We start from the raw sequence: 12,260 nt of genomic DNA, 5'->3' as shown, positions 1-12,260 counted from the left end.
ATACTGTAACTGGATCCAGATTTTAACAATTTAATACTTTTATACTGCACCAATAATCTTAATAAACAAAAGAACAACTCAGAAAATACTGCAACCATAAGCAATTATATTGTAACAATCATGTAATCTTATGTTCAAACATAATGTTAACCATAGAAATAAATTGGCTTCAATCTTTTTTTTCTTTCATTTATATTGTTTACTTTATGTATGTTTATGAAAGGTGCCCATAAATAAAATATATTATTATTATTATTATCATTATTATTATTATTATTATCATTATCATTATCATTATCATTATCATTATCATTATCATTATTATTATTGTTATTATTATTATCATTGTTATAAGTGAAACCTCGCCATCCCTTGTTTACTAATTTAAACTAGATCAGTAGCATTATAAGCAGCTGACTTGATCATTTGTGAACTTAAACTGGTAAGTGGCTTTAATAATGCTGCGTGCCTAGCTTCTTTTTTTCTTTGCATGAATATCCTTATGAGCACTGACTGTCAAACCAACAGATTCAGCTTGCAGTGCATTGCCTGCACCAAGAAATGCAGCAGTGATGCAAATACCTCTTGCAGTATGAAGAAGCAGCACACTTTTGTTTTCTCTGTTCAGTCTTCGCAAGGACAAAAGACCGAATGATGCACTTTCCCTTAGGAGAAAAACAAAAGACAATAGCACTTATTGCTGTAAATGTAGAGTGAGAATATTATCCGTTTTGAGAGGTTGAGATTTTAAATGATATACAACTCTCACACCTGTCTGATGAATTTAAAGCTACACAAAGCAGGTGGTTATGTGCAATGGACATGGCATCACCTGCCTCTCAGACATTTAAGTTGTTTTTGGATGGGGTCTGTGTATTCTCAGGCAAAGGCTCTTTCAGTCGTTAGTTTAAACCACTCAAATTATGATTTGGTTTAATGTTTTCATTCTCCTGTGCAAAAATCCCCCACACAGTACGGTTCCTTATCTAAAACAGATGACTGCTATGTCTGCGGTGAAGGAGTAGACATATTGTCCCTCATCTATTCAGGCTGCCAGTCTAAATTTTATATGAGCCTGAAGCAACAGGACACATTTCTTATCAATGTCAAGGCTGTCAGACATACTGAATACAAGTGAAGATTCATGACTATGACTACTATGGTTTGTACTGCAAAAAAAAAAAAAAAGCTCCTTGAACTGTTACATCAGTTTATCGTTACACTTTTTAAATTACTTTTAGGCATGTTACATAGAGAACTTTAATATACATTTTGATGATAATTGCAACACCTATGCTTTTGGCTAGAAAGTCATTAAAACAGAGTACATGAAAAATAAACAACTCTTCTTTTTACTAAGGAAATGCAGCCTTCATTGTTCATTGCCTTTAATATTTGCTTCTCATGAGAACATCACAATTAAAATCAGCTTTTTTGGGCAAATGAGTACACATATATATATCTCTGCTCTGTTTTTATGCTCTCAATGTATATACTTTGCAACAGACATATTAGTGGACATAGACAGATGGATATAATAGATAATGGACATTTATCTATAAAATGTGGAGCATTGTGTTGCCATGAAACCAATTTTTAAGGACCTTTGAGCGTTCTACACAGTAGGCATGAATTCACACACCTGGTAAACATAGTATACTACATAGTTATTTCTGCATTAAATAATCTGCACCAAAAAGTGTTTATATACAGTTGTATGAAAAAGTTTGGGCACCCCTCTGAGGCTGCATAATAATTTACTTTATCTTCACAGGAAATGATCAAAGTGGCATGCCATTCATTTCCTAATCAAAGCTGAGTACTGGGGTGTTTTTGAGACAAAAACTTTAAGTGTGGTGATATTCAATTGTATGTAATTAAATCAGAGGTTAGAAATAGGCTGTGCAAAAATTTGGGCACCCTTGTCATTTCACTGATTTGAATACCTGTAACTACTTATTGGAATACAAAATTGGTCTGCTGAGCTCATTCAGCATTGAACTCCACACACAGGTGTATCCAATCATGAGAAAAGGTATTTAAGGTGGCCAATTTCATGGTGTTCTTCTCTTTGACTCTCCTCTGAAGAGTGGCGACATGGGGGCTTCAAAACAACTCTCGAATGACCTGAAAACAAAGATTACTGAGCATTATGATTTAGGGGAAGGCTACAAAAAGCTATCTCAGAGATTTCAGCTGTCAGTTTCCAATGTGAGGAACATAGTGAGGAAATGGAAGGCTACAGGCACAGTTCTTGTTAAGGCCAGAAGTGGCAGGCCACGAAAAATATCAGAGAGGCAAAGGCGAAGGATGGTGAGAATGGTCAAAAACAACCCACAGACCACCTCCAAAGACCTTCAAGATCATCTTGCATCAGATGGTGTGGATGTGCATCGTTCAACAATTCAGCGCACTTTGCACAAGGAAAAGCTGTACGGGAGAGTGATGCGGAAGAAGCCTTTTCTGAGCACACGCCACAAACGGAGTCGCTTGAGGTATGCAGAAGCACATTTGGACAAGCCAGCTTCATTTTGGAATAAGGTGCTGTGGAGTGATGAAACAAGGATTGAGTTATTTGGGCATAACAAGCGCCGTTATGGATGCCGGCAGAAGAACACAGCATTCCAAGAAAAACACTTGTTACCCACAGTAAAATTTGGTGGAGGTTCCATCATGCTGTGGGGCTGTGTGGCGAGTGCTGGTCCTGGGAATCTTGTTTAAGTTGAGGGTCGCATGGATTCCACTCAATACCAGCAAATTCTTGAGAATAATGTTCAAGAATCCGTCACAAAGTTACGCCGGGGCTGGATATTTCAACAAGACAACGACCCAAAACACTGCTCAAAATTGTCTCAGGCATTCATGCAGAGGAACAAATACAATGTTCTGGAATGGCCATCCCAGTCCCCAGACTTGAATATCATTGAAAATCTATGGGATGATTTGAAGCGGGCTGTCCATGCCCGGAAACCATCAAACCTGACTGAACTAGAGATGTTTTGTAAGGAAGAATGGTCCAAAATACCTTCATCTAGAATCCAGACACTTATTACAGGCTATAGGAAGCATCCGGTGGCTGTTATTTTTTCAAAAGGGGGCTCAACTAAATATTGATGGGATTTTTCTGTTGGGGTGCCCAAATTTATGCACGTGTCTAATTTTGTTTTGATTCATATTGCACATTTACTGTTAATCCAATAAACCTCATTTCACCACTGAAATATTACTGTGTCCATCAGTTATTTGATAGATCAAAATGAAGTTGCTGATACAAACACCCAATGATTTATAAATGAAAATGATGGAAATTGTCAGGGGTGCCCAAACTTTTTCATACAACTGTAAGTGTAAATCATGACTAAAGACAACTAGTTTGATGTACTTTTAGTAAACAGTTGGTATATATATACCAATAATGCCATGTTCAATCAAGAGGCTTATTATCATTTAGATGAGCATCGACATCCACTGGAGTGTGTAAACTCTCAGGACTTTAGGCATTTATTAAATAAATGCTGTCTCAGTTAGATATTTTGCATTTTATAGGACATAATTCACAATAACCATTGCTGTCTCTTACCCATCTTTGAGTCAGACACACTGTATTATTCCTGCCATATTTTTTCTGAATCTTAAAAGTAAAATGTGTTATATTTTTACTGTACACATATACTTTATTGTTTTGAGAAAGTGATACTGAAATTACTCTATTTGTAGAAAAGGCTTGGTGGAATCACCCTATTGTGCACTAATGTGGGAATGGCAACATAGTTCTCACTTCTTTTTTCCAAATTGAGCAGCACTCTGAAACCACACCTTCTCTACCTGCTCCTGTCCGAGCTTCCAGAGCTGACGGAGAGTGTGGACGCCCTTCCTGGATGTAGTCATCAGATACTCTTTATTTTCCGGATTCAAGGTCACAGAGTGACGAGCTAAAACCAACGACTGGCAGAAGCGGGACAGCACCAGGACATAGAGACAATCTTTCTCTGCCTCGTTGAGGGGAAGGACACTTTCCCAGCCTGCGAGGACAGGTCCACCCACCTCTATGGGTTTGGGGTGCTCCGTCATCATGTACATGATAGTGATGGCTAGCTCATAGATGTAGTAGCCACTGTTCATGTCCCCAAAGTCAAGGATGCCAGAAATCTTGTGGCCGTCACCCTCAGGCTGCACAAGCACATTGAGGTCACTGAAGTCACCATGGTTAATGCCTTAGAAAAGGAAGAAAGAAAATGTTTATATAAACCAAAATGCATTATACTAATTTATTAGGAGAAGAGAAGTCTAGAATAAAATTTGTACTTATCAGCTTTGTTATCGACATGTCTAAAAGTAAATATCCAACTTACACTCTCGGAAATTGGAGCGTTTAGGGACCACAGAGGTCTTGTACTCATGAATGACAGACTTCACAACCTCCTGAAGAGGATCTCCATCTAATACATGGATGTATGCTTCCAGGAGGGGGATATTTGACAGACTCCATATGAACGTCTCTCTCTGCAGCATGTCAAGATGAGGGTGCTCCATCTGGCAAAACAATAGTAATATTGGAAAGTGAAAGAAAGAAGGACAAGTACAAAATAAAATTGAAGGAAGATAAGAAAACATAAGTCTCTCAGCAAAGCTTAGCAGCTCCAGAAATCTAGCTTCATGTTTAATTAGCAGTGAAGGGTTAGTCTTTTATTACATACATGAGTTAGATTCTAAAACACTACCAACATGGGTGACAATGAAGTAGCATAACAATGTGGACAGTGTATTTTTGACTTGATTCAAAACACCAATATTGTCAGACAAAGGAGCATTGTGTTCGTTTTAGGGGGATTTAGGGACATCTAATGTTGAGAATTACAAATTGCAACCTCCAGTCAACTCCAGGGCTACTGTAGAAACATGGCGGTGCAACATGGTGGACCCTGTGGAAGAGGACCCGCTCCATATGAAGATGTAAACAGTCTATTCTAAGGTTACAGAAACACAACAATTCTCATTTAAAAAACACATACTTAGAATATTATATTCCTTATTGCCAGTATATCCCTCTGACTCCTACACACTGAACCTTCAAGACAATTGTTTTCACAACAATTCTGGAATTAACAACAATTCATGACGTAACAAAACAAAGTAAAAGATTTAAGTTTCACTGGGGGGGGGGGGGTTATTATTATACCTCTTGCAGGATTTTGTCCATCCTGGCTGCTGTCTTGCCAGTTTCATACAGTAACTTTGGTGTTAAAGGGACCTTAGAAATGGTGGTTCCGGGTAAATAAGTCAGCAGCCGCACCAGGTACTTCTGAAAGCCATAGCCACAATCTGTCAAAGGTAAAGACATGAACTTTTTAAGCATGAAATGTAAGCTGAGGCCTTGCTCAGGGGCACTTTTATCGTTACTAAAGTGTGTGAATATCAAAGGGGAACTACACCCATTTTTAAAAGCCATTCATGCTATTTCCATTGTCTAAGACAGTCCAAAAAATATTTTAAATATTGTATATATTGTATACTTGTAAATATGCACATCTGTCAGAGAAAAAAGGTCATACCAGAAGGTTTGAGAAGTTTCATAATATTAACCTTTAATATGAAGCTAATGTATAGAGGTGTTTCTGCTCCTCCATCCAAGCCTTCAGCTGCTTCAACCATACACATTTACATACATTCTGGATTGTTTGGTTAATGTCTTTCCTTTAGCCAAATTAGAGGGCATTTCTCTTTTACAGTGTTAAGTGACATTATTCATCAGGTCTGACCTGTGTGACTGGTCTCATACCTATTTCTTCCAGGCTCATGAGCTGTCCTGAGGTGGTGGGCAGGGCTGTTTGGGCAGGTAGTCCGTTTTTCTGAAGGACGGACATAGCATACGTCTGCATCTCAATCAGGGTAGGGTTCTTACTGTCTACTGAGTTCATAATTTTCAGGACATACTCGCCGCCCTCGATGGGCGCCACATAGAGATTCTGATCCTCGTAGCTCGGCAGAGAGCGAATTTCTGATGTCGTCAGATTGAAGAGCCTCTTCATCATCTCAACCACCTGAGGCTGGCTGAAGTGGGGCTGTTTCTCTGACATTACTGCTGAATGAAAACAACATAACAGGCTATCACAAAGGATTCAGCTTGAAATTAATTACAAACAAAAGCATCATAGTTGTAACTGGGCATCATTTAGCTTTATAAAGAGCATTTCATACGCCATACAGATGTGTCTAACTCTAGAGTCTAAACATCTACCAGGTTATGACCTTGCAGTATCTTAACCTTCAGTTATCCTGGAGTCTTCTCTCATGCCTGCATGCTGGCAGTAAAGGACTCTAAGGCCTCTAAAATTAACATACATACACATAACATAACCAAGGATGAATCATATTTTCATAAAGTTATTATACATGATGTCCAGTAGTGTAATGAAACAAAGTAATAATACTTTGTTTCATTACTTAAGTATTTTTTGGGAGGCGGCTGAGAGACCGGTTGCAGAGGACTCTCCCGGACCGGTTTGACCCTGGAGACGTGGAACGTGGGGTGGATCCGCATGGTGCGAGGCAACTTCAACCGAACCGCCACTGGGTTGACGACCTTCTCGATGGGGAACAGACCGATGAACTTGGGAGCCAGCTTTCGGGAATCCACCTTCAGCGGGAGATCTTTAGTGGACAGCCAGACCTTCTGACCCACCTGGTAGGAGGGAGCCTGGGAGCGGCGACGGTTAGCCGTCGAGGTGTATCAACCAGCAGCCCGTAGGAGCATAGATCTGGCCCGTGCCCAGGTTTGGCGGCAGCGACGGATGTAAACCTCCACCGAAGGGTAGGCCGTCTCCTTCTCTTGAGTAGGAAACAAAGGAGGCTGGAAGCCATACGCGCACTGGAAGGGGGAGAGTCCAGTGGCGGAACTCATGAGGGTGTTATGAGCAAATTCTACCCACAGGAGCTGCGAAGACCAGGAGGCAGGTTGGTTAGAGGCCATACATCGCAGTGCGGTCTCCATTTCTTGGTTCATGCGTTCGGATTGGCCGTTGGACTGAGGGTGATACCCTGAAGACAGGCTGGTGGACGTTCCCAGGAGTCGACAGAACTCTCTCCAGAACGCAGAGGTAAACTGGGGTCCCCGATCGGAGACCACATCAGAGGGGAAGCCGTGCAGTCGGACCACATGCTCCAGCAGCAACCCAGCGGTCTCTTTGGCGGAGGGAAGCTTGGGTAGAGGCACAAAATGTGCCATCTTGCTGAATCGGTCTACCACTGTCAGGATAGTGGTGTTGCCTCCTGACAGTGGCAGACCGGTAACAAAGTCCAGAGAGATGTGGGACCAGGGACGATGAGGCACAGGTAGTGGGTGTAAGAGGCCGGCAGGAGCCTGGCGAGCAGTCTTGCTTTGATTACATACGGGACAGGCATTAACAAAGTCTTTAGTGTCTTCAGCCAGGGTGGCCCACCAGAACCGTCGTTGCAGAACCTCCTTAGTACGAGTGATCCCAGGATGGCAGGTTAGACGAGAAGAGTGGGCCCATTGCAGAACCTCCGACCTAAACTCTTGGGGAACGAACAGACGGTTCTGTGGGCAAGAGCTGGGACCCGGCTGTACCTCCAATGCCGACATTATGCGTTCCTCAATCTCCCAGGTGAGGGCGGCTAAGAGACGGGAAGCTGGAAGAATGCTGTCAGGATTAGGCGAATCTTCTTCTTTCTCCAAAAACTGGCGGGACAAAGCGTCTGGTTTTACGTTTCGTGAGCCAGGTCGATATGAGAGGGTGAAGGCGAAGCGAGCAAAGAACAGAGCCCAACGGGCCTGGCGGGAATTAAGTCTTTTGGTGGAGCGAATGTACTCAAGGTTCTTGTGGTCGGTCCAGACGAGGAAGGGAACCTTGGTGCCCTCCAACCAATGACGCCATTCTTCCAACACCAGCTTGACCGCCAGTAACTCACGATTGCCAATGTCGTAGTTACGCTCAGCAGGAGACAGTCGCCGGGAGAGGAATGCGCATGGGTGTAGCTTTCCATCCCCAGCCGAGCGCTGGGAGAGTACAGCCCCTACTCCCACATCCGAGGCGTCGACTTCCACCACGAATTGTCTTTTGGGGTTGGGAATGAGAAGGATGGGGGCGGAGCTGAAGCGTCTCTTGAGGTGTTGGAAGGTGTCTTCAGCGGCCGGAGTCCAGCGGAACAGAACCTTGGACGAGGTGAGGGCAGTGAGAGGGGCCGCCACTGTACTGTACCCTCGAATAAACCGTCTGTAGAAGTTTGCGAACCCCAGGAAACGTTGTAGCTGCTTGCGGGAATCCGGCACGGGCCATGAGGTCACGGCGGAGACCTTAGCAGGGTCCATTTCCATACGGTTGTAACCGATGATGTATCCTAGGAAGGAAACAGAAGAAGCGTGGAATTCACATTTCTCCGCCTTAACAAATAGGGAGTTCTTGAGGAGGAGCTGCAGGACCGTCTGGACGTGATGGATGTGTTCTTGTTTGGACTGGGAGAAAATCAGAATGTCGTCCAAATAAACAAACACATATTTGTTGAGTAAGTCTCTGAGCACGTCATTGATGAGGGCCCGGAAGATGGCTGGGGCATTGGTGAGCCCGAAAGGCATCACTAAATACTCGTAATGTCTAGTGGGGGTGTTAAAGGCCGTTTTCCACTCGTTCCCTTCTCGGATACAGACCAGATGGTAAGCGTTGCAAAGGTCTAGCTTGGTGAAGATGGTGGCCCCTTGTAACAGTTCAAATGCTGATGCGATGAGGGGGAGAGGGTAACGGTTCTTGACTGTGATGTCGTTCAGCCCCCTATAGTCAATGCAGGGTCGTAGAGAGCCATCCTTTTTCCCCACGAAGAAGAATCCGGCACCGGCAGGAGACAAGGAGGGGCGGATTATACCGCTAGCCAAGGATTCATTTATGTAGGTCTCCATGGCCTCCCTCTCGGGTGCAGAAAGGGAGTAGAGGCGACCCTTAGGAGGCGCAGAACCGGGAAGGAGGTCAATGGCACAGTCATAGGACCGGTGAGGAGGCAGAGAAGTGGCCCTTGACTTGTTAAGGGCCACTTCTCAGATGGGGGTGGTCTGATGAGTAACGTCGCATTGGGCCGCCGAATTCCAGTCACTTTGCCGGGCTCAGGTTCTGAAGTCAATGGCGAAATCTGCAACGGTCCGATTTCCCTGTTGCTGGCTCAGGAGTCCTCCGGTGGCATCGGGACCCAAAGGAACGGGCCCGAAAACCTTTCGTAGCTCCTCTGCAAAGGCTTGGAATGAAGCACAGGCCGGTGTGCCTCTCTCCCACTCTGCCATTCCCCACAGGCGTGCTCGGCCCGTGAGGTGATTAATAGCAAAGGCGACTCTGGCTTCCTCGGTGGCGAACGTGTGAGGCTGCAGAGCAAACAGGATTGAGCAGTTTGTTAAGAACAGGTTGCAACCCTCTGGGTCTCCTGCATACCGTTCTGGCGCCCCTACACGGGGTTCGGGAGCGGAGCTGGGGGATGGCACTGGATTGGGAGCCGGCTGAGCGGGACTTGGAGCTGGAGCGGCGTGCTGTGTTAATGTGGTTGCCATCTGTTGAACCTGATTAGCCAACAGGGTTAGCGCTCGTTCCAGCGCCGAGGCAGACTGACGAGCCTCCGCCGCGTTGGAGGAGAGCTGAGCCTCGTGTTGCTGAAGCATTCCCTCGACGCGGGCTAGGCGGGTCTGAAGAGTGTTGGAGTCTGCTGGGTCCATGTCTGGCCAGATTGTACTGAAACGGGTGTGTGTTGAACCAAGATGCAGTACAACAAAACTCAGCGGTAGTTGGTAATAACTTTTATTAATACCAACACACACGAAGAACAGCCCACTGATAATCAGTTCGTTCTTCAGGCTGTGAGCCCAAACAATGTCTCTGGGTTTCCCACGAAGAGAAGACACGAAGCTTGAACCTACTGTGGCACTGATTGTGATGAGCTGCAGCTGTGGGGAGAGCAGGCTGCAGCAGTGGGCATGACTAGCAGGTAGAGCGGAGCAGAGGGAGGGTGAATGGAAAACTACTGGCAGCCTGGAATGAGGAAAGGCAGGAGCATGACAAGGACTGACGAATGAAAGAATGGGAGGGAAGGAATAACTGGATTTGTTCTTTAAATCCTTTACATTGTAAAAAAAAGTGTTCTTCTAAGATGCATCTAAAAGTACATTCTAGGCTCCCTTTTTAAGGTGGTGTATGTTATGAAGAAATCAGCCTCATAATCCACAGAATTCTGACAGTTTGCTTTTTTATTACAGCATTTACTTCCTTTCAACACTTACATTACATTGTAAGTGTATTATTACGTACATTACGTACATTGAATATCAGGAAATTACTTTTGATATTATCATTAATTACAGTAAATATCAGAAACTTAAAAAAAATTACTCAAGTAATATTCTAGGCAAATTTTAACTTTTACCATAGTCATTTTCTGGTAAGAAATCTGTACTTTTACTTTTATAATAAAAAATATATATATATATATATTATTCTCATGTCAGTAAACCTACCTTACGCTGTGTGAAAACGCCAGGGCAATGATGTCTCTCACTTTGGGTTACCTCTCTCTTGTACAGTCAGTGCTCTTATTGAAAACCTTTGAGGTGGAGTCTACTATTCAAGACAAAACTCAAAACCCAAAAAAACACATGCGCTCCTTCAGACGTCCCGCCCCCCAAACACATGGACGCGCATTTCCTAAAGTAACCACGGTAATAAAAGGTAAGCCAGCTGATTTTGATACGCAGTGTATTGATATACATTGATTGTAATTGCCTGGTCCTGATCCCACAAGGGGTCGCCGAAGCTTCCTGTGGGGGTCTCAAGGCCCTCTAAATTTTAAATATCTAAGCATTTGCTTAATTCCTATGGAGAAAAAAACTAAATTAAATTGATTTTTTTAATATTATTTTTGATACATACACTTTAACGAAACCTCAAAGGAAAAGAGTTCGATGAAGACCTGAACACAAGCTGTATTCACAGAGCCTTCACTCTCTGCTGAACAGTCTCCTCCTGCATCAGAAAAGTTATCAGTTGAAAGTATCAAACAGCTCAAGGAACAATGGCCAAGCAACAATGTGGGAAAAAAAACCACTGATTTGGTTTTAAAGTAACGCCTACAAAGTATGAATGATTTAACACAAAAAAAAAGACAAAATCATTCCCAAACTTTGGAAGCAGATTACTGACATGCCAGAAAAAATCTAAATTTTGTTATGACAATACAAGTTTCTTGTTATAACAAGATATGTTCGTGTTTTGACAAGGAAATGTACTTAATCTTACAAGATATTTTCATGTTCTAACAAGGAACTTATTCTCACAAAATTCACAACAGGCTACAGACATTGTATCAAGATTTCCTATAAAATACCAGGAAAACTCATTCTCATGTATAATATTCAGAGGAAATATTTTTGCTCAAAATCCAATCTCAAATCCATCCATCCAAATCGCTCGTTTTAACCAAACTTCCTGCAGCTATTGTGTTCACTCTTTACGTTGTTTAGTAGGTTTTCTGTACTGTTTTATATGCATCGAATATATTCAACAATATATATATATAACAGTCAGAATATAACAGTCCATTTTAACTGTCTGCAAAGTTTAAAACACAAGGAAAAAACACCAAAGATAAATCGAGGAAAACCTGCAAAATTCAGAGTAATCGTATCAAGGAAACGCTTCTTCTACAAACTGCAATATACATCGTTGAACACTGAAAAACTCTAGACTTCCAGATCATTTTTCACCATTTATGGGCCACAGAGACTGCCTGCACTCATGCCACCTGGTAAACACAAGGTGGGTGTTGCGCTCGTCTCCACTCGGTGCCATCTTTCGGGCGCGCGGAGGTAGGCTGCGTCTGAGGTTGCCAAGCAGCCAGAACGAGCACCTCTTACCTGAGTTCAGAGCTTATCTTCTTCCGGGTGTTTCTTACCTATGTATCGTGCCTTAAATGTATTCTGTGGTAGAGATGTAAAACTCACATTGTACTTGCATTAAAACTGTCAACTTCTCCATATTTACCAGAGACTGTTACTTAACGAAAATCTGACGAAAGTTTGATCGGTTGTTTTCACTCATTCTCTGCAGCGCTCCAAAATTGAGCGTTGAATCCAGTAAATATCCACCCGACGTTTTTTATTCATTTATTTTTTACTTTCTTTATTGAATACAAGACCAATACAAAAATGCATACAGATACACACACAGGACAAAACAAACAACAAAATACAAAAATAACTAAATTAAAAACATAAT

General features: G+C 42.8%; 1 protein-coding gene across 2 annotated transcripts; it reads right to left on the bottom strand.

The window, feature by feature from the left end:
- Positions 1-494: 494 nt before the first annotated feature.
- On the bottom strand, positions 495-10,691 carry LOC121962146 (hydroxylysine kinase-like). 2 transcript variants are annotated; one of them, XM_088077676.1, is made up of 5 exons: positions 10,505-10,691; positions 5,780-6,079; positions 5,180-5,322; positions 4,353-4,533; positions 495-4,214 (listed from the first exon to the last, which is right to left on the bottom strand). In XM_088077676.1, the coding sequence occupies exons 2-5, from the start codon at positions 6,075-6,077 to the stop codon at positions 3,775-3,777; spliced, it is 1,062 nt and encodes a 353-aa protein (XP_087933802.1). In that variant the 5' UTR covers positions 6,078-6,079; positions 10,505-10,691; the 3' UTR covers positions 495-3,774. The 2 variants fall into 2 exon arrangements, with proteins under 2 accessions (XP_087933802.1, XP_087933801.1); XM_088077675.1 differs by having other exon boundaries at positions 5,780-6,082; positions 10,505-10,690.
- Between the last annotated feature and the right edge of the window lie 1,569 nt (positions 10,692-12,260).

The sequence above is a fragment of the Plectropomus leopardus genome, chromosome 5, assembly GCF_026936395.1.
Source record: "Plectropomus leopardus strain MGB_pleo_1.0 chromosome 5, ASM2693639v1, whole genome shotgun sequence".
NCBI classification, from domain to species: Eukaryota; Metazoa; Chordata; class Actinopteri; order Perciformes; family Serranidae; genus Plectropomus; species Plectropomus leopardus.
The sequence above is the reverse complement of the archived record's forward strand: the minus strand, read 5'-3'. Positions and strand labels throughout refer to the sequence as shown.